The 25,514-nt window shown below is 41.1% G+C and overlaps 1 protein-coding gene across 1 annotated transcript in view; it reads left to right on the forward strand.

The window, feature by feature from the left end:
- TET2 (tet methylcytosine dioxygenase 2) overlaps positions 1 to 15,661 on the forward strand; it is a 75,220-nt gene extending 59,559 nt beyond the window's left edge. The window contains exons 5-10 of the mRNA XM_075032306.1: positions 1,015 to 1,223; positions 2,629 to 2,779; positions 4,989 to 5,078; positions 7,656 to 7,793; positions 9,267 to 9,627; positions 10,928 to 15,661. Coding sequence (XP_074888407.1) covers positions 1,015 to 1,223; positions 2,629 to 2,779; positions 4,989 to 5,078; positions 7,656 to 7,793; positions 9,267 to 9,627; positions 10,928 to 12,336 — 2,358 coding nt within the window. The 3' untranslated portion in view covers positions 12,337 to 15,661. The remainder of the gene's footprint in view (positions 1 to 1,014; positions 1,224 to 2,628; positions 2,780 to 4,988; positions 5,079 to 7,655; positions 7,794 to 9,266; positions 9,628 to 10,927) is intronic.
- Positions 15,662 to 25,514: the final 9,853 nt, after the last annotated feature.

Genomic DNA, 25,514 nt, shown 5'->3' on the forward strand with positions numbered 1-25,514 from the left:
CCATAGGATGCCTGTAGCCTGCTCCCACCGCTGTCTCTCACACTCCATTTACTTGTTGCACAGAGACTAGCAAGGATAAAATTTGTTTTGAAGGTATGAAAACCTGAGAAAGAAGGCAGTTTCACTTGCATTTAAGATTCACACCACCAGACATTCTCACTACTGTTTAATTTTAGCTTACAAGTAAGTCCAGTAAGTACACCACTGTGATGCTTTTAAATTGCACTCCCAGTTCAAGAGAGGCATTAGGACACCCTCTTAGCAAACACTGTCATACTTGGGCACAAATTACTGAGTGGTTTGGGTAGGCTGGGGAAAGACAGGATGAGGAAAAACTGATATATGATTATAGTCCTTATGCATGCCAGACTGCACCTTTCTTTCAGAAATACCCACAGGAGCACAAGCACTGAGAAGCAAGAACATCTATTGCTTTCCTCTCATCACTGTAATGTCTGTATGTAGTAAAGGCAGGTCACAAAACTGAGAGGCTGATAAAAAGTTTAGCTGCTTAAGTTTGGGAGGGAAAGGGAGAGAGCTCCCATGTCCAGTTATTTGGTCCCTTAGCTGCTGCCTTTCCCCACGTGGCTCCTGCCCTAAGCACACGTGTCCACCATCCAGCTCTGTGCAGGGAGGCATCTCACTGCTCACTTCCTTTTGCCCACTAATAAAACTGGGCCACTTGTACCATAGCGCGAATTCAGAAGATTCCTGCTGAATCAGAGCATGGGGGATACCTTTACAAAGCTGGTTTCCACCACCATTGCTTTCCATGACATCAGTCAAGCTTAGCCTCTTAGAGTCAGCTTCATTAAACAGAAAGGTTAGCCCTGGCCCTTGTCACTAAATGAGAAAAATGGACTGAGTTGCCACAAACAGAGAGGAAGAGACAGAAGTAGATGTAACATACACACACATGCACAAATGCTGAGGTTTCCTCTTCTCTTGCTCTTTACATTAAGAAACGCATTGTTTGTGTTGGGGCTCCGGGGGTGTGTGTTGCTGTGGATGCAGGTAGTCCGCAGAAGCAGTCAGGAGGAAAAGCTACTCTGCTTGGTGCGCGAGCGAGCAGGCCACACATGTGAGACGGCCGTGATTGTGATTCTCATCCTGGTCTGGGAGGGAATCCCAACAAGCCTAGCCGACAAGCTCTACTCCGAACTCACCGACACCCTAAGGAAGTACGGCACGCTCACGAACCGGCGGTGCGCCCTGAACGAAGAGTAAGTGGAACAAAGGATATGCTTGCCAAACTTGCAACCCCACCTTCAGCCTTGGAGCTGGCACCTCCACTTGTGCTATTACCCTGAAATATGCGTAACCTTTTGTCGTGGTTTAACCCAAGCCAGCAACTAAGCACCACGCAGCCGCTCACTCACTTCCCCCCCCATCCAGTGGGATGGGGGAGAGAATCGGGAAAAGAAGTAAAACTCCTGGGTTGAGATAAGAACGGTTTAATAGAACAGAAAAGAAGAAACTAATAATGATAATGATAACACTAATAAAATGACAACAGTAATAATAAAAGGATTGGAATATACAAGTGATGCACAATGCAATTGCTCGCCACCTGCTGACTGATGCCCAGTTAGTCCCTGAGTGGCGAGCCCCCCACTCCCACTCCCCCCAGTTTATATACTAGGCATGACATCACATGGTATGGAATATCCCTTTGGCCAGTTTGGATCAGGTGCCCTGACTGTGTCCCCTCCCAACTTCTTGTGCCCCTCCAGCCTTCTTGTTGGCTGGGCACCAGAAGCTGAAAAATCTTTGACTTTAGATTAAACATTACTTAGCAACAACTGAAAACATCAGTGTGTTATCAACATTCTTCTCATACCTAACTCAAAAACACAGCACTATACCAGCTACTAGGAAGACAATTAACTCTATCCCAGCTGAAACCAGGACACCTTTCCAGCTATTTCAGGCCATGTGAAAACCAACAAACCTCATGAGAAAAGCAAAGTAAATGATAAATCAGGGAAAAACATCTTCCCAGAGTTGTGAAGCATCTCAGTATATTTAAAGGAAGGGATCTCGGTAGGGCCTGGGACAGCAGATACCTCAACCTTGAAATAAAAACTAGATGCACTAAATCATACTGTAAGCCTACAGAAGCTAGCCTGAATCTAAAGAAATTGCACTACACCGTTTTCCCATGTCTTTCTCATAGCAAAGAACATTTAGACCAAAATTAACATAGCTATCACTGTATGTTACTTTGGCTTCATGAGTAGAGTCATATTTCAGGAATTATTGCTTAGCCCCTGTCAGAGGGCTCCCACATTCTTGCAGTGCCGTCAGCATATGCCCCTTCCAGGCACCATGAATATCACTACTTAATAAGGCACCACGCAAACATACCCTCTTTCAAGCAAAGCCAGGTTTCTTACAGAAGCGTAGAAACCCCACAGTCCTTGTTTTGCAACCATGAAATCATTCAGTCCGATAAATTCTTCTGTTATAACGTGTATGCCTCCCTCTTTCATTTCTTTATTATTTACTGATGGAAGACGATCCAAGACCAGTGATTCCCCAGAGCGGTGGCAGAATGCCGATGCCTACTGTGGGAGTGCCCCGAGGTGACCCACCTGCTGCTAACAGCCATATTCTCTTATTTTTCAGACGGACTTGCGCGTGTCAAGGGCTGGACCCTGAAACTTGTGGTGCTTCATTTTCCTTTGGTTGCTCCTGGAGCATGTACTACAATGGTTGTAAGTTTGCCAGAAGCAAGATTCCAAGAAAGTTTAAGCTGATGGGGGATGACCCAAAAGAGGTTGGTGTCCATTTATAAAATGAGCCTTATTTGCAAGGAAGTGTTTTCTGTCACTCTGCAAATAGAGATACAGTACAAGAGACCAGGGACAAAAGCCCTGCCTGAATGGCATACATGTAGGGTAATTAAATAACTGCCAGTCAAAACTGATTGATTCCAGTCACTGAGCCAGCTGAATTGACTATCCAAATTCTGACAGCTGGTAAAAGCCTTGAGACTTGAAGCCACATTTGCAGGCTTTCACAATTAGAGGAGAGGGCATGGCCTGAATAATTGTTGCTGTATTAGGCCTGCAAGTGGGCATTCCCCAGTGGCAGAGTGGAAGGTTTACCAACTGAAGGCACGTAACATTGTAACTGGAAACCAGAGCAGACTGCATGGAGACAAACTTGATGAAACTCTGAGATGACAATAGGAAGACGAGGATAGGAAGACTCATTCTATATACAGTCCTGCCCCACTGAATGTTTCCAGACTGGGCTCTGTGTTACAGCAAACTGGCAACTGTTTAAAACAAGTCAGAGTAATAAAAAACCCATTGACCTTAGCCTGGGCACAAGATACCTCTGAAGTTATGACTGCAGTGACTGCTGGACACCTCCAGCTAGTCATGTGTCTGGGAGGCTCCAATGGCCCAGTCTGTTTTGTGGCAAGCACATGCAAATTTAGTCCCTTGCTTGCATGCTGACGCATAGGTCCACAGCTTTCACTGTATTCTGGTATCTTGCAACAAATCCAAGCATTTCTTTCACATGATCAGAGAGCCAGGTACTTCTGCATCCTATGGCCTGTGCTGAGAATAGCACACTATTTAGAATATCATCATAATTAACACACAGTTTTTCCTTCCCACTGCTCTTCTACAGCCCCAAGAATTACAGAATAGCTCTCCTTCGATCATTCTGTGGCACCAAGTCTTCTTTATCATAGCCTGCAATCCTAAACCCCTTTAATTTTCTAAGATGGATACCTGGCCAGAGCCCACCAGGGCACTCTTCCAACTTGCATTTTTGGGTTTACTTCCCATGGAAGCCAGAGCTAGGCAGGGAAGATGGTGTTACCGTCCAGTCTTGTTCCCACACAAAGTCGGAGGCAGCCAAATCATACGTGCAGAGCAGGGGCTGGGTCCCATAGCATAGATAGTTTATAGACAACACAAATAGGATCCTCACCAATAAAAACTAGAAGTAACACTTACAAATGGTAACCTATGGGCCATACAAAAGCTCCAAGTTCTGGCAGCAGCCACAACATCACAGCAAAGTATTTTTGACAATTTCATAATATCATTTTGGAGTCCCAAATTAGGATATAGTCCCATAGCAGAGGATACAAATCCTTAATGCACCAAACACGTGTCTGTCTCAAACAGGTTTTTCACAGCATTTCACACATTCCTAAAATATACAAACTCCTCAAAACAAGTATACCACTCCAGTATGCCACTGTTCTTATGCACTTCAAATTAAAAATAAGGGCCTCATATAAAGAAGGTTTTGAATTTGGGATTCTCATCCTGAGAGGATGGGGGAACAACTTAGGAGTATGTTATTAGAGTACTTCGTTTTTAGAGCGCCCTTCATTTTGAGAGTATGTACCTCTTCTTATAGAAAAAAAGAAGCGTGGTCATTCCTACCTCTGTATCACCAACTACTAGACACATCCACAATTCTTCATTGCTTAAGAACTGGGAACTTTTTGAAGTCTGAAGTATTTAAATAATTTTAAATTGCTGCATGAAAAGATATTTCAGTGTGTTGAAGTGCTGCCATTGCAATGTGCAAAACCCTTGAATTAGCCAGATTTACTTGATGGACCATTCTGATAATACTGCTCTCATGCTTTCTGAAGAGTGTTATTTTCCCAAAACTCTAATGGGGAAAATAATGAGGATCACCACACTTGGATCTAAAACATCTCCATGTTGAAGAATGTGACTCTTCTTAATATAAACCAAATTAAGATTCTAGTATGTGATGTCCTCTTGCAAGCCTCACACTACATTACTTTACTACTTCATTACTTTAAAGTCTGTGAAACAATAAAATTAAAAGGAGATTCACAACAGTTACTGTCTAAACAAGAATGATAACGGTCTAGGCCTTTACACAACTATCAGTGTAAACGTAACTGTGTAAAGACCCTAACTTCTTAGATCCCATACATACAGTATGGAAATGTCATTGAACTCTATTTCATCTCCTAACAGGAAGAAAAACTAGAATCCAATTTGCAGAATCTGTCAACCCTGATGGCACCTACCTACAAGAAGCTTGCACCTGATGCATATAACAACCAGGTATGCTGGAGAAAAAAGGAACTGGAGCAGTCATCCAAATAACCTGATTTTTACCACACTTCCCAATGCTTCAACCTTGCACCAAACCATTATGTACATTTTGTGCCAGCATTCCTTTTACATCACGGTAAAGATGAATGGAAATGAACAATTCCACTTAAAATGCTTTGAAAATTAAAGCTAGCAGAATTTGGTCCACTAAATAGAACTGATCTTTTCTCTTACATCAACGCAGTAAAATTACTTCACACTTGAGCAGAACTCTTCAGCTCTACACACAAATTTCTAGATTTAGCATGATTCACCAGCCCAACTAGCAGAACAGCCATGAAGATGGTGTGAGATTGGCAACAGTGCTAGAAGGCAGTGTATCATATTGCACTCGAGTCCTGAAGCCACAGTTTCAGTTCTGCTCTCTCAAGTGGCAGATGAATTTAGTTTTCACCAAAGTAGCCATTACAAACATGCTTTTAAAGCAAAATATGCACACAAATGCCTGCACCAGCCCTCTTGCATGAGGGGATCATGTGCACGCATTTTCTATGAAGCAGTGTTCACAGATACTAGCACATTTGAAGCTTTTATGGGGTTACCAGTGTGGCTGTCTCTCACCTGCATTCCTTTACCAAACGTCTTTCAGATATTTGCATCAAAATTTGACAACATACCCCTTGCAAATGCGTAACTGTTGGCCTTCATTTTTGTTGCTCAGGTTCGCTACCATTACAAACATTCACAGAACTTACAGTCTCCAAACTATCAGCATCAGTGCAAACTATGACATCTTCTTTCTTTCCTGTTGACAGCATTATGCTGTAGCAACCAGCGCAAAGCAGATTTTCAACTGTAATGGAAACAGTAAACAAACACAAAACTGTCCATTTTTATTTGCTGTAACACTCGCTCCTTTACTGCATATTTAGTAAAAACCAGACAGGGTAAGCAGATTCAGTACAGACTTACCCAATTTCACTTACCTGATCAGATAATGTTTGGAGGCTTATTATGGAAGAAACTGTGGCCGTGTGCCCACTAGCTGTGGTTATCTGTCCAAATATCTGAGAGACATTCTGCAAGAGAAGAAAGGAAGAGGAGGAAGAAAAAGTGAGAGGGTGGCGAACAATAAAATTGTTCTTTGCTTGGGCTGCTTTTCTTTTCCCACAAAAATTCACAAAAGAACTTTTCTCCATGTAAGCCGTGGTCCTGCCTGACACTTGTTGAAAATACATGCTTTTACAAGTTTCATTTTTTACCTTGCGTAATAAGGCGTGTGTATAGCTTGGCCGGTTTCAGGAGTTTCATGCAATCCTTGTATTTGTGGGGAAACCCTGATCAAGTTACTGTCAGTGGCTTTAAAGAGACATGATCGAGGCCTAATTTGTATGGTATTGTAAAAGCTTCTAAAAGCAAAAAGCCCTAAAATCAATCCACCTTTGAATCCTGAAAAGAAATTCCAAATTCCCAGATTTATTCTAATCCAAGTCTGGATTGCTACTGGATTAAAATCTAGAATTGGAAATGGTCTGTTTTTCTAACTGGACCCAACAGATCATCTCGGAGAACAGTTGCACCAGTGTACTTTAAACAGACGATTATAGTCTGGCTAACGTTTCAGACCACTCTCATTTAATTCCAAAGAAGTTTACATGTTTCAAGTTTTGTTCTGCTTTTATTTTCAGATTCCAGGGAAGTAAATATTCCAAATTTTAAAAATAAAGGTCTGCGAGCAAACTAGACATCTTTTTAGTGACCTTGGATCAAGACTTAGCAAAACTTCTAATTTCAGCTCAACTTAAAATGGAATCCACTAAGTTCCATTAAGTGTAGATTTTTTTTGCATTCACTTGAAAGGTTCAGGAATTTCAGCAAAGTATTTTACAAACATGGTTTCATTTTTAATTTTCTAAATAAAATATGAAACTGTCATTTGTCTAAGGCTTGATCTTCCACTGCAAAATCCTTTCTTCTTGTGTAAGGTTTATTGTTGCATTATCAACTCTTTGTAAAGCTCGTTAATAATGAGTGCACAGGTAGAAAGTAGTGTCTTGACTGAATTATCTCTCTTTTTGGTCAGGGGTCAGAGTTGTACTTAAACTAATGAAATACACATTGAGAGTGCCAAAATATTACAAATCAAAAAGCAAATTATTATTTTTCATAAAGTCATTCTGAAGTCAGTTTTCTAAAGCCATTTTCCCTCAATAGCTTGGTGTATTTCCAGTCTACACAAACATATCACTCTTACAGTGCCAGATGTTGAAACCATGCACTGCATTTGTCACATAAAAACACCAACCACTGGCAGAGAATCAAAAGTAATACGCAAGGAAAAGTATTATTGGCCAATTTCACAATCATGCCAGAGACAGAAAGTAACAGGGAACAAAGCAGCAAGGAACAAAGTATGGGTATGAAATTGCCATCAAATTGCTTGATTTTATTTGCCTTCAAGATCTGTATGTTGCCACCTCCAAGATGTTAGGAGGCTTGCATGTTGTCACAGTGGAGCATTCAGTGCTAATCCTGTGTACTGGAGCATCCAGCTCAGTTGCAGTGATACCTGTCATCTCTTTCCAGATCGAGTATGAACACAGAGCACCTGAGTGTCGTCTGGGTTTAAAAGAAGGTCGCCCATTCTCAGGGGTCACTGCCTGCCTGGATTTTTGCGCTCATGCTCACAGAGACTTGCACAATATGCAGAATGGGAGTACACTGGTAAGTCTGTGATCCATCTAGCCGCCTTACTCCAGCACTAATTTCATATATTTAACTCATTATCTCCTGACTGTTTAAATTTGTACTTGCATAATGCACATTGCTAAAAAAAGAAACATTAAGCAGTAATTGAGCTAACTTATTACCCCCTACACAATTTTTCATTCAAATGAATGAGACTTATGGTGTATTAAAGAAAGGTTTAGTATAGAACTGGTAAAAGAGAAAGCATGGAGGCAAAGGAAGGAAGGTCCCAGCAGGGCTGAAATGCCTGTTTCAGTGTTCCTGGAACAAAATGGTTTATATATTCCTCTTGAAACACTTTTTTTTCTAACAATTTTGGATTATATCTTCTAATAAAGTAAAAATGGAAACAAAGCACTTCTTTCTGGGATAGAGTTTTGGAAGTTGTGGATTTCATTCCTGCGTGGGATGAGCAGAAAGTCTGCAATCCTTGACATCCTTTGTATTGTATATGCACCCTTTACTCTCTTCAGTTCTGATCTCTAGCATGTACAGCGAAGGTTCTGTAGAAGATACCAGAAAAGCAAGCTGGTTTTCAATGTGTATTGGATTATTTCTGTCTCCTGCCTACTCTCTCTGTGACAATACAGTTGGGGTAAACATGAGAAAGAATAATCTTCCGTCTTGAATAATCATCATGGTTGTAATTTGAAGCAACTACCTGGATTCACAGTGCCTCTCTTAGTATGACTAAAGACAGTATCTACTTTTTTAATACCAACTAAATTTTTCCTGTTCCCAGGGTCTGACTTAATTGACGAGTCAACCACCACCAGTACAATATATATTTCTAGCTCAGCTTTCTTCCTAAAACTGGCTGATGCAATGATTTTGCTACAGACTATGTCTGTATCAGCATCTTTTTTCCACTGAGATGCTTGCAATACCTGTTTTAGCTGGAGCTAACACAATGAGCATGCTGCGTGACACAACAGTAACTTCCTTAAATCTTGTTATTAACGTTACAGTGACTTGCTCCTTTGCAAAGTCCTGGAAGTTGCCATTGTAAGGGGGTGTGAAATACAATGGCAGTATGTTATATTGCACACTATTTCTAATAGGTAGCTGGCTAATGTATTACACTGAAAAAATCTTCAGGTGAGTACAAAGTCCCAGGTTCTACTGTTTTAGCTCTCTGGCCACGGTACAATGGATCACACAGTTTATTTCACATTAGGGTAATCCCTAACTATGCTGTTCATTTCAGCACAAGTACAAGAAATAGATATATATACCTTCTGTTTCTATTAACACTGTCCAACAGAGCAGTGGAAGAAATGAAATTGCAGACTTGTTGTGATATGCATAAATCGCACAGAAACTTACAAATAGCTTGCCAGATGCCAAAGCCAACAGTGGCAGGGCAAGGTAAAATGCAGAGGCTAGTATTCCAGATCTCCTCTTCTCAGACTGGTTTGAGAGAGTTACTCTAACACACCTTTCCGACAGGTTTGCACACTAACTAGAGAAGACAATCGTGAAATTGGCCAAACACCAGAAGATGAGCAGCTCCACGTGCTCCCGTTATACAAAGTCTCTGATGTGGATGAGTTCGGAAGCACTGAAGGCCAGGAGGAGAAGAAGAGGAATGGCAGCATCCAGGTCCTTACCTCCTTTCGCCGAAAAGTAAGGATGTTAGCAGAGCCCGTTAAGACGTGTCGGCAAAGGAAGCTAGAAGCAAAGAAGGCAGCTGCAGAAAAGCTTTCCTCCTTGGAGAATGGGTCTAGCAAAGCTGAAAGAGATAAGTCTGCTGCAGCACGCAACAAGCAAGGCAACGCTGAGGCGGCAGGTCATGCAAAGCAGCTAGCAGGTAAACACATGAATCTGATAGGGATCTTTATCAACAGTGGTAAGCTTCCTAGAAATCAGGGCTATTTATAATGAGTCTCAAGAAAACCATTATTCTCAGCCCAAGAACATTTAAAGTAAAAAGGAAAGAGAACTGTTGAAAGTAAATATCAATATTGTGTATTTATAAATACTAGAGTTCCAAATTGTGGTCAACTGTGGAGAAGCCAAAAAAAAAAAAGGTGTATGAGAAATCCTTTATTGTTGGATAGTTAACACCTGTAGAAATCTGGTACTTTTGCAAACTCTGCTTGCCATCTAGTGTATTGTAAAGTACCTTTAAAAGACTAGTAATGCCAGAAGCCTTGAAGAGAAGTGTGCGATGCTGCTGCCAAAGAAAGAATGACCTACACATCACTCACTGTCTGCCACTGTTACAGAGAACCTCCTAATTTGAGGGGATTCAAGCCTAACCTCTTTACCACTATTTATACTCTCTGCTTCAAGACCAAAAGCAGAGCAGGTTTTTCCATGGTGGAGTATGAGTTTAAAAATCCACTTAACGATCCCTGGCAGTCTTCATCAGTAGATTTGAGAGTCCTGAGCAAAGCAGTTCATCATGACTATTTTATTGTTACAGCAACTTTCTCAGAGAGGAAAAAAAGCAATATGTCCAAGGCCACTCAGAAGGTCACTGAAATACCTATGAATAGAAGTCAGCTATCCCATGACCCAGGCTAGGGTTGTAACCATTAAATGATGCTATTTCACTTTAATGAATAATATTTTTGCTCTTATGTCTTCAGTTAATCTCACTTGTTACTGAACTGTTCTCTCAGTGAATGTCACTGTTAGTTTTTTACATAAAGCTAGGGATATTTTTTTGAGACAGTCATATTAATATAGATGAAAAGAATTATTTATTCTTGGGGAGAAGAAGGTCACCTTGTGCACGGCTGTTTGGGAGCACTTTGATGCTCCATTTCATGGGCTACTTAAATGATGATTCAACTCTTTGGATTTTGTGCATGTGACTCTGAACAGATTGCACTGTCCTCTTTTTCCCCATTGCCACTAGCATCTGATCTCACTGGCTACACGCCAAAAAGGATGAGTAGCCTTAGTATTTATTCAGCTTCTTAAAGGATGGTATTTGAGATATGAGAAAGGGAGCCTCTGTTAACATATCATATGATAAATATCTATGAAATTTCTAAGAAAAGTGTATCATGAAAAGTCTATAAAGTATGTAGTTTGTTGGTTTTTTCTTTAAAAAAAAAAGCTTGTTTGTTGTATGTTTTTTTTTATTTTCACATCTACAGATCTTTTACGTCTTTCAGGACCAGCCACACAACAACATCAGCAGCAACATCCACAGCGCACTCTCCCTAACAACGCTCAGTCAAATCCTATTAACTCTTACTCGGGTTCAGGTTCTGCAAATCTCTATGTAAGGTTGCCTAATCCAGCCAATGCTTATCCAAGCTCTTCATACACTTCAGATCCCTATGGAGGGTCCAGTCCCATGAACCTCTATACAACCTCATCACAGCCTGTGGGGTCTTATTTGAATTCTTCCAGTCCCATGAACCCTTATTCAGGATCATTAAGTCAAAATAACCAGTATCCACCCTACCAATGCAATGGAAACATACCTATGGACAACTGCTCCTCTTACTTGGGCTCTTACCCTTCCCAGCATCAGCACATGGACTTGTATAGTTGCCAGAGCCAAGACCATATGTCTAAACTAAGTCTACCACCCATTCAAACATTATACCAGCATAGGTTTGGGAATAGCCAGAGTTTTGGTCCCAAGTACTTGAATTATGGAAACCAAAATATGCAGGTAGACTCCTTCAGTAATTGCACCATTAGACCAAATGTACACCACGTAGGGTCTTTTTCCTCTTACTCCACCCATGAGGCTGATGGCCATTTTATGGAGGTTGCCTCAAGGTTAAAATCTAATCTGAGTAATCCAAGCATGGATTATGCCTCCATAAGTAAAAACAGTGAACATCATCACATGCAACCTCCTCCACATTTAGCACATGACTACCATTCTGCTCCGAGTATGTTTAGTGGTCCTTCTAATTCATTGCATCTCCAAAATAAGGATAGTGAAATTATTTCACATGCAGTTAATGGTTTGTCTAACATGCTTCCAGGTCAAAACCATGATAGGACTACTCCCCAGGGTGGTTTAGATAAAACTGATGTGCTGAATCCAGAAAAAGCAGAGGATCCCGATGAAGTCTGGTCAGATAGTGAGCAGAGCTTTCTGGATCCAGAAATTGGAGGAGTGGCAGTTGCTCCATCTCATGGGTCAATTCTCATAGAGTGCGCAAAACGTGAGCTCCACGCAACGACTCCCTTAAAAAATCCCAACAGGAACCATCCCACCAGAATATCCCTTGTCTTTTACCAGCACAAGAGTATGAATGAGCCAAAACATGGTCTGGCTCTGTGGGAGGCAAAGATGGCTGAGAAGGCAAGAGAGAAAGAAGAGGAATGTGAAAAGTACGGTCCAGACTATGTGCCTCAGAAATCTTACGGCAAAAAAGCAAAGCGGGAGCCTGCTGAGCCACACGAACCCTCTGAGCCAACGTACGTGCGCTTCATCAAGTCTCTTGCACAAAGGACACTGTCGGTCACCACAGACTCCACAGTAACTACATCTCCATATGCCTTTACACGGGTTACAGGGCCTTACAACCGATATATCTAACTTCACATCTTTGTTGGTTACCTCATTTGAAAAAACACCTTGTCAGTAGGGTAGTTCTTCTTTAGGTTTTGGGGAAGGCAAGGGTGGAGAAGAAACAGTGTTTTTAGGAAATTCATCAGTGGAAAAAACCTCAGCACACCAGCAAAAAGAGGTAATCTCACTAGCGCACTTATTTTCCACTGATTTTTAAGTGGTCACAGATGGCACGTAGGAAACAAGACCAAAGCATCCTATGCAAAAACAAAAACAAAACAAAGAAGCGTTTCACAATTTACATTTGAAAACACTGGCTCCATTACTGAAAGAGATAATCTGCAAATGGATTTTTTTTTTTCTTACAGTTTTGCACATCTGTGGCCACTTTTAATGTCATCAAGTTTGCATAGTCATGGAACAGGAGCAAAAAAAAAACCCTAAAAAATAATACTGTAGTATTACAACTGCAGGAATCTTAAAATAACATCTGGTGCTGAATCTATGATGTACTGAAATACTGGAATTATGGCTTTTTAACATGCAGTTTTTACTGTAATCTTATTAGTCTATTGATTTTATTTAACAAAGTAGATAAGTATAAAACATAATGAATAGACAGCAAAACACTGAATTTGTTTGGATATTCTAAAACCATGGTGCTATCTAAGAGAATGGTGTCTTTATTTTAACAGTCGAACAGTTAATGCCTTTATAACAAAATGTCAATGATGTAGTCAAGTGTTCTTCAACAACAGGGAGGACCTTTTCATTCATGTATGTATTGAATTTACCTGGTGTTAAAATAAGCTTACTTTTTAACATATGGGAATTACAAAGACCTCTGGATTTTGCTCATCCAGTCAAGTCCTAGAAAAGGACAATAAAATATATATAGAGATATTTTTTTTTAAATAGTGTTTCAAAAGCACTTTGTCTACCTAAGCTTGGCAACTTGAACAATGCTAAGGTACTAAGACATTAAAAAAAAAAAAAGAGTTTACTTTGATTTTAAAATGCAAAGATAATTTTTTTAAACTAAAAAAGCTTTTAAATACTTTTGTTTTAGCCATGCATCTGCTAGTGGGCTACATATCCATTTTTAATACAGTCAGTTATGGTAATAATGGGACTTACTGGATATAAGGGAATAATTTAGTACACAAAACACATGTTTTTCTGGTGCTCATCTCACACAGCTATACTGTAAACTGTTTTCTACAATTATTATGACAAGTTCATTGCTCAAATATGTACAGTTTTAAGGAAAGAATTTTATATTAACCACAGGTAATAATTAGCAGCATGCGACAGACTACAACTAGTTAGCTTGGGCTTCTGCTGTTTTTAAAGATCTGTATGCTCTTCAAACATTGAATGGCAGATTGCTTTTGTGTTGATAATTATGTACATTGTGGTGTAAGTCATTTCTCGGTGCAAGTGTCCTCTTTTCCAGGAAGATTGAGCAGACCGATGCCTACACAAGATGAATGAAACAGGGTTAGTTCTGTGTGATTCCGTTGATTAAATAGAAAAAAAAAAATAGGCAGCTGGCTTGCTGTGGTGGTTTTAAATCATTAATTTCTATTAAAAAAAAAGCAGGAGAGTTGTATAGTAAATTAAATTGTAAACAAAACTTTTTTTAAACGCAATGCTTTAGTATTTTAGTACTGTAAAAATATTAAATCTATATATATTTGGGTTTTGAGCTGAATTCACATCATGGTGCTACTCAGCCTGCTACAAATATATCATAATGTGAGCTAAAAATACATTAAAAGGTTTGAGTGATGTTCCTACTTGTCATATACCTCAACACTAGTTTGGCAATAGGATATTGAACTGAGTGTGAAAGTTTATATATTGTATACCATCTTTTTCCCCCAATAGCCTTTGAAAAAAACAAACAAAAAAAAAAAAACAAAACAAAAAAAAAACTCTCAATACTTGACATTTTAGCAAGTATAACTTGAACTTCAACTTTTTTTTTTTTTTTGGTTCTAAAAATTCAGGGATATTTCAGCTCATGTTCTCCTATGCCAACGTGTCACCTGTGTGTATGTAAAGCTGTTGTAGGTTAAATATATTATTCTTGGGTTTTTTGTTTTGTTTTGGTTTTTTTTTCAGGGATTTAATGCTTTTCTTTTGAATCCCTTCTCTAATTTTTCTTGTACATGTATTGATGTAACTAAAACTAATTTTGTAAATTTGTTAGCTCTTTTTATTGTAATGAAAGTGTTTAAGAGATTTAGAATGTTTTGCCTGTTTCAAACGAATAAACAAAAAGAAAGTAGAATGCACTGAGCTGATTAAAGGGAAAAATGTAAGGCAGGGGTTTGGCAAGTGACTGTTTGCTAGAGTTGTTCAAGTCACTCTCTAAACAAGGCTTCTTGGATACTGTAATGAATAAAATAAAATATAGAAAGGTACAGTCTGTACAAGGGCTTCCCTAAACATGCAAACCTCCATGTCCCAGATATATCTTGTGCAATATACTGTAAGATTAAGTTTGGTCGGAAGAAATTTTATCTAACAGAATCACAACCTAACTTGAGAAAATCAAAGGAGGCCTTTGGGTTTAATGGTCAAATATTTATTATGGCAATTTTGTTTTTTAATTCTCAGTCTGTGACTTTACCCACTGCATTGAAACAAAAGTTTCGCCTTTTAAAAAAAAAATAAAATATGGTTATATGTCAGATTAATTAAATCATTATAAATCTTCATCTTTTGGTGATTTTTTTTTTTAAGTCCTATATTATTCATGTAATCCATAGTAGATGTTTGGTTAAAATGCCGTGCACCGTCATTTGCCAAACTGCTGGCAGCAGGAGCAGGAAGCTTAGTTGGTGAATCAGTTTTGTATTGTAAATACCCAAACTGTAATTTTTGGTGTACAGAACCCTGCCTCAGTTGGAACGAATGACAAAGCAGACATAAAATTGCTTGTATAGGATTATCAGGTTGACTATAGCCATACTTGAAGATGCTTCTGAGTGGTGTCAACTTTACTTGAATGAATTTTTCATCTTGATTGACGCACAGTGGTATAAAGTTCACTTCTAAAGCTAGTGGTTAACTTGTGTAGGAAACTTTAGCAGTTTGACACTAAGATAATGAACTTCTGTGTGCATTTTCTATGCTTATGTTCTACATTTTTTTTTTTTTAACTTTAGTTTCATTCATTTTCATGAAATGTTTGGTATGTCTATAAAAAGAATCTGAGGATGGTTATAAATACTGTAAGTATTGTAATGTAATGCAGGTTATTTGAAAGCTGTTTATTATTATATCATTCCTGATAACGCTGAGATGTGGGTGTTTTTAATAAAATTTATATTTATTTAATGCACTCTAAGTCTGTCTTGGCAGAAACTTGTCTTTCCCTGTCACTAACAACAAAGCCAGCACAGTGAAACGTGTCCCGTGGCACTAGCCACAGGTCAAGAGCCTCAGGGGAACCAGACAACCGTTACAGGGCTAGGGAAACTGCTAGCCTGAGGAACTTAAATCTAAAACTGTGTTATGAGAAACAGAGGAAGTTGCATTGAATTTCTAAGCTGCTGAAATACGCATGGACTGACATACCAGGAGAACCCAAACTTTTCAATGAAGCAGGCCCACACACCCACACAGGTTTAGCCCACCTCCATCTTCTGTGACTCAAGCATCACGCTCAAATGAAGTGCATCACTAGGGACTTCAAAACAGGAGATCTAGACATCACATATATTCCTAGCTCTGCTTTGAGTCTTGCCTCTAATGGGTTGGGACACTAGGTACCTAGCCCAGGCTACTGCTCAATAAAATCCATGTTTACAGTGAAGGAGGGAGGCATTTTATGGGCAGGAAGAGAGTGTAGAGCATCATGGCTGGTTTCCTACTGGTGTTTATGGACACAGATAAACATGGCATATTCAGTGTTGGAATTTCCTCACTGCTCGAGTAACAGCCACAAATCCACACCTGGCAGAGGCAGGACAAGGGGCACTCTAGGATTCATTGGTTTGTTTGGGGTATTTATCTCTACCTGTTTATCCATTTTTCAGTTGATTTCAAATTACTCCCAAATCGTGGGATGCTCCAACAGATAGTATTATTGCGCCAGGGGAGGCTTAGATTGGATATCAGGAAAAATTTCTTCACTGAAAGGGTTGTCAAGCAGTGGAACAGGCTGCCCAGGGAAGTGGTCGAGTCACCATCCCTGGAGCTATTTTGAAGATGTGTAGATGTGGCACTTAGTGACATGGTTTAGTGGTGGACTTGACAGTGTTATGTTTACGGTTGGACTTGATGACCTTAAAAGTCTTTTCCAACCTAAATTATTCTATGATTAAGAAAAAACAAGATTATAAAAGCCTAAAACCTCATGTATAATCTAAATCACATGTAATCTAGAGAAAAGCAGAAGCACTAAGAAAGTGTCTGAATCAATACCAGGACATACATTCTTGCAGACACCAGAAAAAAAGCTTGTTTTCATGGTCCCTGCTTTTGCCTTCAAGGGATATCAGGACTGAATCCTGAAATATTCTCTTCTTTGGGAAGAGACAGAAATTGTTCTCTCTCCGCAGCTGCAAAATGTTTCCGCAACAATTGTACATGAAAGCTTTTCAAGGTTTCTTTTTTAAGACCCAGAGTTTGTTGTCAGCCCTGGTTACCCCATCCATCAATGCCATGCACCTTGGGAAAGCCCCCCTACTCTGAACATTCATATAGCTAAGTGTCTTGGGGAAGCAGTGATTTAAAACTCGAAAAATCTGTAATGTTCACCCCTGGCTCTCAGCATATTCCCAGATGGGAATGTCTTAAGGCAGGCTAGCACACTGCAGCAGCCAAGCGTTGCTCTTTTCTGTGCACAGGTGCACTTTAATGCATTAGACAGCTGGAACTGACAGATGCACTCACTTTAACAAAGGTCTATCACCCCTTTAGCCTTTCCCAGAAAAAAATCCTGCCATGAATGAACATTCCCACCAGCCACCTTTTAACATAAGCTGCTTTCTCTTCAGTGCACTTCGACAGATCTCACTTCAGAGGCACTGGTAACATTGGCACAAGGTGCTCCCAGCCGAGGCCACTGGGAAGTCAAACCATACCTGCCAACAGCACTTCTCCCACAAACACGGGCTCTCCCCGAGACAAGGGCAGTTTGCTCATGTGCCTCAGGTGGCTGTGACCAAGGCACCACTCACCATCACCACCCAAACCGCAGGCTGCTCGCCCTGATAAATTAGTTACAACTGGGGGGGGCCCTGCTGAGCATCCAGCTCCCCGAGGTAGCTTCTGTCTTGCCTTTCCTCTTCTCTTACCCATCTGTTCTGTCATTTTCTGCCTTTTGGCATCTCACACAGAGGACAATACAGCTTTTTTAATGGGAATGACTGAAAAGCCTGTAATGACAAGCCAAGCCAGGGTGAACAAATCTCAGGAAAAGTTTAAGAGCAACAGGTGATATGCTCAAAGATACAGAAAAGTATGGAGCATGGAAGAGTGGGGAAAAGGAAAAATACTTCAAAGGACTTCTTTTGGTGAAGTAAAGCACCTGACAGAAGAAGGCAGGGATTAAGAAGTGGCGGGTAATGGTGGTTTCTCCATATGTGCATTTTCACCACTACTTTCAAATACAAATTAGGAAGTATTTTAAAAACCTCAAATCTCTTCACTCAAGTAAAAGACTAAGCAGGGGAACAAGACCTTGGATTTAAATGTGAACGCTGTGGTTTACACCTACCTGCAAAACAGAGCTTATAGAAATGCACATTCTCTTGCCCATAGGCTGTTCAGAAGAGCAAAGCACCGTGCCTACTAGCAGAGCTGCAAGGCAGGGCTCTCTGTTACTTCTACATCTGCTTGACAAGCATCACGCAGAACTCACTGAAGCTTGCTGATAGTCCAGCAGCACTGAGATTAGAATTGGTAGATATCACCATCTCAGCAATAAATTAATACTCTGCTATTTAACTGACACAGTAACATTTTTTCATTCTGAAAAACATGCATCTGTCAAGTTTCTGTTACACTCAACTATGTCTACCTAATGCAGACACAACTAATAATTTTGAGGCACTCAGTAAATTACCATTTTGTCTCAGAGGACTGACAATTTTACCCCACCACCCCATGAGCTACAATGACAGCACTCCCTCTATCACTCTGTGTGAGACATTTTGGTTTTCACCTAAGTTTACTTATTAAGTGGGTCCCTTTACTTTGACCTGTAAATGATTCCCTAGGTTAGTTTAACTAGGGCAAATACTGTACTAGGAGAGATTCTTGCAGAACTTACAAATAAGTCAGTCAGTTCCATGTTTTACTTGCCTCGCCTCCAACCAGCAAAAGGAATCACTGATACGCACAAAGTTGGCACAGAAAGTGTTGCTGATTTAAAGAAAAAAAAAATCCTGCTGTTTAGAGGGAAGAAAAACCTTGCACTGGGGTAAGAAAGTGAGAAAGAAGAAGGAAAAGGTCTGTTAAAGATCTACTGCTGTCCCTTCTACTCTTTCCGATCAACAGAGAAAACTGGGGCTTGAGGCTGTGTACTTGACTTGCACGTTGCAACATGAGGCACTTGAGCCCCAGATGAACACCACACTCACTGTAGCCACCCTGCAGCAGAGCAGGGTGCCAGTGGCCCCTGTCCACAGATGCAAACACAAGGGAGGTATCCCGAGATGCCAGGTCATGGGGAAGGGAATTACATACTTCCTACAACATGGTATAAAAACATACCCAAGACCTTTCAGCTTAGAAATCTCCTCATTCTTGACTTCAAAGGGTTGCCTTCCTTCCAGGTTTGGAGCCTGCACCTGTTTCTTTCAGATGCAGGAACAAGGCACCACTCCTTCTCCCCCACACCATTTTGCCATTAGTCCAGTGGTTTGAGTACTCACAACCTTGACAGTCAGGTCCTCCTTGCCTAAACAGATTCAGAGCACTATCTTACAGGATATAAAAGGCTTAAAATACTCTGAGGTACACACAGGCACATCATATCATACCCCTCCTTCCCATGTCACAATAAAAAAATATTTCAAATCATTGTATGAAGGAGTGGGGGGACGGAGCCTGCTGTTCCACTTTCTTTTAAGATGGGGTTTAATCCTCAGTCTAAAAACAGTGCGACTATCTTGACTCATAATCCCAGCAGAAACACAGCACTCGCTGCTGGAGGAGGCCACGAGAGGGTTTGCACGTTTTTTTCTTTTACAATCCAGCCAAGCTAATCAAGGTTAACCCATTTCTCCCACTCAGGATTTGCTTCAACTAGCACATTAAATACTTCATCTTCATAGTATTTTACACAAGGAAAACCATCCGAGGGTAAGCACGTTTCCTTCTAATGTCATGGCAACACAGCTGTACACTCCTAAATCATGGCAGAAAAGCCAGCCCGGTGCCTGGCAGGAACAGCTTGGGATTGTGGTTCAGCTTCCTTTCAGCTTCTACTGCATTAGCAACTGGAACCTCATTGGATTTTCAGGCGTAATCATCTTCCTCTTATTTTTCTGCTCCTGTTGTGATTATTTGTAGAAATGACAGCACCATTATCTTCTTGTATGTAAGCCTTCATACAGACCACTTTGGTAAAGAGATTTAACTGGAGGGGACGGCTTAAAGTGCAGCCTGCTCTGAAAACGGATAGGGAAAGTGGCATCCTGGGGCTCCCAGTCTGCATTTCAGTTATTGTTGTAGCTAATGTGCCCTTGATTTAGAAGGGGGGGGGGGGCATTTTCCCCCATCTATCCCTCCCCAAACAGATGCAACAGATCTCCTCTGACTAGCCCTTCTCCCCACCTGTGTAGTCCTGGCTCTGTTGACATTTGTACAGGCATAAAGCTGGTCAGATGGCAGGAATCCAGTTGTAATTAATGGGAGCAAATGGTTTGCTATAAACAGAGGAAGGGTTGGCGTGGGGGTAGATGACAGATGTCAAGCTAGGGGAAAACATCTATTAGCCATTCCCTCCTCCACCACCACCCCCAGCACGTTTGTTTTACATGACAGGCCTTCAGTTCAGGCCCTGGATTAAAACATCCAGACTCCACATATTGGATCTGTATTTGAACCTTTGCAGCATCTGCACAGCCTTCCTAAGGCAGTACAGGATACCGGAAGGGACTGTATAAGGCAGAATTTTAAAACCTCAGGCTTGCCTGCTCTTCAAGAATTTATACAATCTTGTAATCAGTAACCCTGGCAAATATCCCCTCTGTTTGTCTCTCTGCTGTTAACACTCTCCATACCACAAGCAAGCATGCATTTTGTCAGAGCGCTGCAGTTTGCAGGCATTTATTCTTCCAGCTCTTAAGATGAAAACGACGGCTCATTTGCACCAAAGCACTCCAATGTCTCTGGCACACGCTGCAAACAAGAGCAGCCTATTTCCATCTTGACCCAGGTTCCTGCGGCACCCTTAGCCTTCAGTTCAGCTGCTCCAGGGAAGATGGGGACCAAAGCCATGGCACGACACACACTCCTTGCCAGGACACCCTGGGCTCCTCCTGTCCAAAACCCCAGGCAACCAGTATCAGCTGATCTAACCATAGCACAGAGGAAACTCATCTGTAGCAAGACAATGACACTGTGAGGAGATGCCAGGCAATACCAGCCAAACTGAAGCAGTACAGGGAGGAAAAGGGCATCTGACAGTTCCTGCAGCATTCAAATAGCCAGGTGCAAATCCCAGACACGTTAAGGTGACAAGACAAAGGTGAGCCTCTCTCACAGGACTACCAAGAGGACATGGAGAATGTTTTAGGTAGCTATCTTGGTAATTTTCCCAGCAGCAATACACTGGCATTTTACAGAAGGATTTCCAACTTAAGATTCCTAGCCCCGGTGCAGGCAGAGCATGGTTTCCAGGTTACATCAAATTGAAAACCAGATGTGCTTTTGTCAAGGAAACTAGGTCAAGTGTAGCCACCAGGTTTCAGAGCTCTTGCAGCTGTGCCTGTTACATGAAGAAAGCAGTGCTGCCTCCTCCTCCACCACGTTCACTATTGCTGCACAGCAGCAGCTGCCTTCTTGGGAAAGGCAGGCAAGCAGCTTGCATACATGTACTTAGACCCCCCAAAACCCCCACATTAAGTGCAAGGGAAAGAAGAAGACTTCACAAAGTCTGATGAGGACCTGACAGGTTTCTGTGAATCCAACAAGTATTCCTATGTGCTTTCTCAGTACATTTGTAGTAAGGCGCTATAGAACTACTCAAATAGACAGCTAAGTATACATATGGTCAGGTATAGCTGACATTTGACTAGCTGGGAACATTAGCAGCTGTTTTCTTCCTCTTCCTAAGAAAGTAGTTTGCTGCCAGTTGATAGTCACCAGTTACACATAGCTGTTAGATTTCTCTGTACATAGATGTCCTAGATCTCCACAGCGTAATTTATGGACTATCACTCTAGGAAAGCCACTGCCCTCTTTTTTTTTTTTTTTTTTGGGGGGGGGATATGTTTTATACTTGGGCTGATAAAAACAAGAGATTTGCTGCATATTTTATGTCTGCCTGCTTGCCTCTAGAGCATGGACTAAGCAGTGAGCAGACTCCGTTTGATCCATGGAGGGCCCTGCTGCTAGCAAGCCCCAACAGCTCCTGGAAAAGAGTAAACAAAGTTCTTACTTGTTCAGTTAACTCTGATCAATCAATTACAGTTAAGAACAGAGATTATACGTTACACATGACCTCTTGCCACAGAGGCTGGAAAGAGATCTCTTGCCTACCACGCATGCAAACATTTTCAAAAAATGCAGTTGGGTTCCTTTTAGGAAGCATGGTCACCATTTTTAAATGACTGCCAGAAGAGATTCACATCTTCAGTGCAGGTGGGAGTGCAAGAGCCTTGGTCCAAGACATGCCCCTCCTCGAGGAAGGATATTCCTCCTGCCACTCACCCAAATTATAATAATGTATCTGCTGGGCCAGAGGGAGAGAACTGTGCCTAAGGGGAAGCGTGACTTTGTAGTATGGGAAGGGAGAGCTCTGTTGCCTGTTCTCATTTCTGCTTATGGATGTGATGTTAATATTAAACAGGACATTAAAAGACAGTGCTCAGAGATAGCACTTGACCCCTGCCTTCCCCTTCATAGGCAAGCACCTTCCCCAGTAGACTCTCTCCCCAGCTATGCTTTAAAAGCAGCCAAAACAGAGGCATGATGCTTGTCAGGAGCTTGGTTCCCCTGAGCAATGAGTCTGCTTTGATCAGAACTTAGGCAGAGGAACAGTTCATTTTGGGGTCAGGTCACACTTCCTATGAGCTATGCCATGCAACTCCCATTCTAGAGCAGTCCTGGGGAAGTATGAAAGCAAAATCCAGCTGTTCATAAATGTCAGGGAGATGCATCACCTCCAGGGGTAAGTAGTGGCTGAACAGGGAATATACAGACTGCAGTTATGGATTTCAGCATCTAAATTCTGCTTAGAACCCACTTTAGGTACCCAAGCCCCTTAACTGGGTTTCTTGGTCACAGTTCCCTTACAAAAGGGTCTGCTCCAAAACACATGGGAATGTTATAACAATAAATACATTAACAATTCAAGTGTTCAGATACTATGGTAACAGCACCTGAATTACGTATCATTGAACTGGGAGAGCTCAATATGTTAACCTTCTTTCCTGCTTTAAACTTCCACCCCTTATGAGGTAAGCCCTATTAAAACACTTGGCTTTTCCTCATCTTTGCCTTAAAAATACCTCCTTTAGAGAACTGTTCCATTGTCAGTCTGCAGTTTATAAAAAAAAGGGGGGGGGGGGGGGAAGAATAAAAGAGACAGCTTTCTATAAAATCTTCCAGTTCATCTAGCCCATCTCAAAGCAGGTATAGACAAGAATAGCTGCTCAGCATGCGTGCAAAATTGTTTTACTAAATGTGGAAGGAAAAGCATTGATTCAATCCCATGGACGTGAGAAGTCAAAATTGCACAGAGTTGCCATTAGTGCTCTTGCTGCTGTGAAATCTGAAAGGAGTGGAAGGGCCAGTCGTTCAGAGGCCAACATAAAGGCAATGAAGGAAGCCAAGATTACTCTTCTGAATTTCCTCTCACTGCTGCTATAATTGGGCACCCCAAGGTATTCTCTTCTCAGCCACAATAGTGAGCAGTCAAACCTGTCACTGCATACATAGTAGGTAGCACAGAATTGACAGCCAGGGCAACTTTTTCATTGATTTTTCATAATATGATCAATAAAATATTTCATTATTACCCATAAAATCCTATTTACATCATCAAGAAATGGGAAAGATGCTGTCATGTCTGGGGAAAAAAAAAAAAAAATACCCGCCCCCCCCCCCCCCCCCGAGATCTGCTGGCTGCTTTTTACCAGTAAAAGGCCATACAAAATGATTTCTTTTCTGATTCTAATCATACCACATCAAGTACTGGCTAGCTGCAAGGGAAAAAAACCCCAAAACCCACTAGTCAGAATCAACTTTCAGCTAGAGAAGTGCCACAATTCAACAACGATGCTTCTAGTTGTCTTGGACAGCAAGTTCAATGTAAAAGGACCAGCTTTCAGCATTACAGGCATGCTGTATTGCCTCTAATAAGTGCACAAAATGCTAAACAAAACAGCCCATTGTACAAAACTTTTCCAAGCTGTCTCAAGTGAACTGCCCCAAATGTAAAGCCAAGAAGTGCAACTTACTACTAGTTTATAGCTCTGCAGGCAGAAGGGCCCTATCCCAACTAATCAGCAGTGTTCTCTAAAGAGCTGCTGGGGATTACAAATGGCCCTGGGGCAAAGGGTATTTTTTTACTCAAATGCACTCTCTAGTCCATCAGGGGTAAGATAATTGTAGGTGAAGATACTTAAATTCTCTTCCTTAACTCCACATAAGTGGAATGCAAACTCCACTTCCCCCCCCCCCCCGCCTTATCACTATGGATGGTTTAAGGGAAATAATGAAGCAACGTCTTGAAGTCTATAGAAAGTACGTGGCCAAATACACTACAAGCTCTTGGAGCCTTCCAAGGTTTTCAGAGTGCACAGCTTGAAACCTTTTAAAGCCACCTGATTATTGGAATAGACAGGTACTTCAGCTTCTTTTTCATGTCTCACATTAACCATCCAACACTCAGCTAGCCACATTGACAAGTATTTGAGTGCAGACTAACTGTAGATCAGACTACAGTAACATCTATTTACATACTTATCAAAACATCTTTTTTCTTCCTCCAAATACAGTTTTACAAAGGTAGACCTTGTTTATACAATTTTTGGTTGCTCATGGAACAGTTTACAGTACAATGCAAAATGTGGGATATAAGTACAGATTCTAGGAGATGGTTTATGAAATGCATAGTTTTCTCAGAGCCTTGCTTACAGGGCTGAGCTCAGATTGTGAGACTTAAAATTTAAGACAGTGCTGCCCTGACAACTCTCGCCCTTTCAAGATGCAAGAAACCCTCACAACAGCTTAGTTCTCCAAAGGTCCTTCCCAAAAGGCAATTCATAAAGTTCTAAAGCACTAAGATTACACTGGATATAGGACTTGTGGGAAAGTTCAAGCCAAGACAATGCAGCCATTCTGCAGAGTACTACAGAATAACCATGAAGGTGTAAGAAATGTCACAAAAGCAAGTTAACTGCACTCACCCTTGCCTATTTGCCAGTAGTACAACAACTGAGCAATTTTTGTAGAACTCCAGCCAGGCTCACCACAGTTTTTACTCCAAGATGCACACAAGCTATATTGAACAAGAAGCACCATATTGTAACTGCTACCAATCAAAGCAAGACATAGACTGGATATTTCTGAATGGATCATATGTGACAGAGGAAAGACTGTCTTGAGAGAGAGAAAAAGGAGAAAGGTCTAAAGGTCTGTCTCATTCAGTTTCCTCCTTAAAGAAAAAAAAAAACAGAAATAGTGAAAATCAGCATAATCCTGGCATAATAGAGGAGGGGGCAGGAGAGGAAGGACAGTCTGAGGAGAGAGATTGCAACACTTTCTTGCTGTGGATGGGATTTTACAGTTGCCTGTTGCAATGCTGCAGGAAGTCGAGCCAAGACAAAGAGGATCACTTACACAGTAATATACTGAGTGTCCAGTTTCTCCTTTATACCATAGGCCTCCATCTGATAGGCTCCACAAGCTGGGACCTGAATGCAAACTGTGACCAGACAATCCTACCTACAGAGCACACCCCTGGGAACCAAGCAGGAGGAAGTCAGGTGTAAAGTGAATCCACAGGAACAGCA

This window comes from Buteo buteo, chromosome 1, assembly GCF_964188355.1.
Source record: "Buteo buteo chromosome 1, bButBut1.hap1.1, whole genome shotgun sequence".
Classification (NCBI taxonomy): domain Eukaryota; kingdom Metazoa; phylum Chordata; class Aves; order Accipitriformes; family Accipitridae; genus Buteo; species Buteo buteo.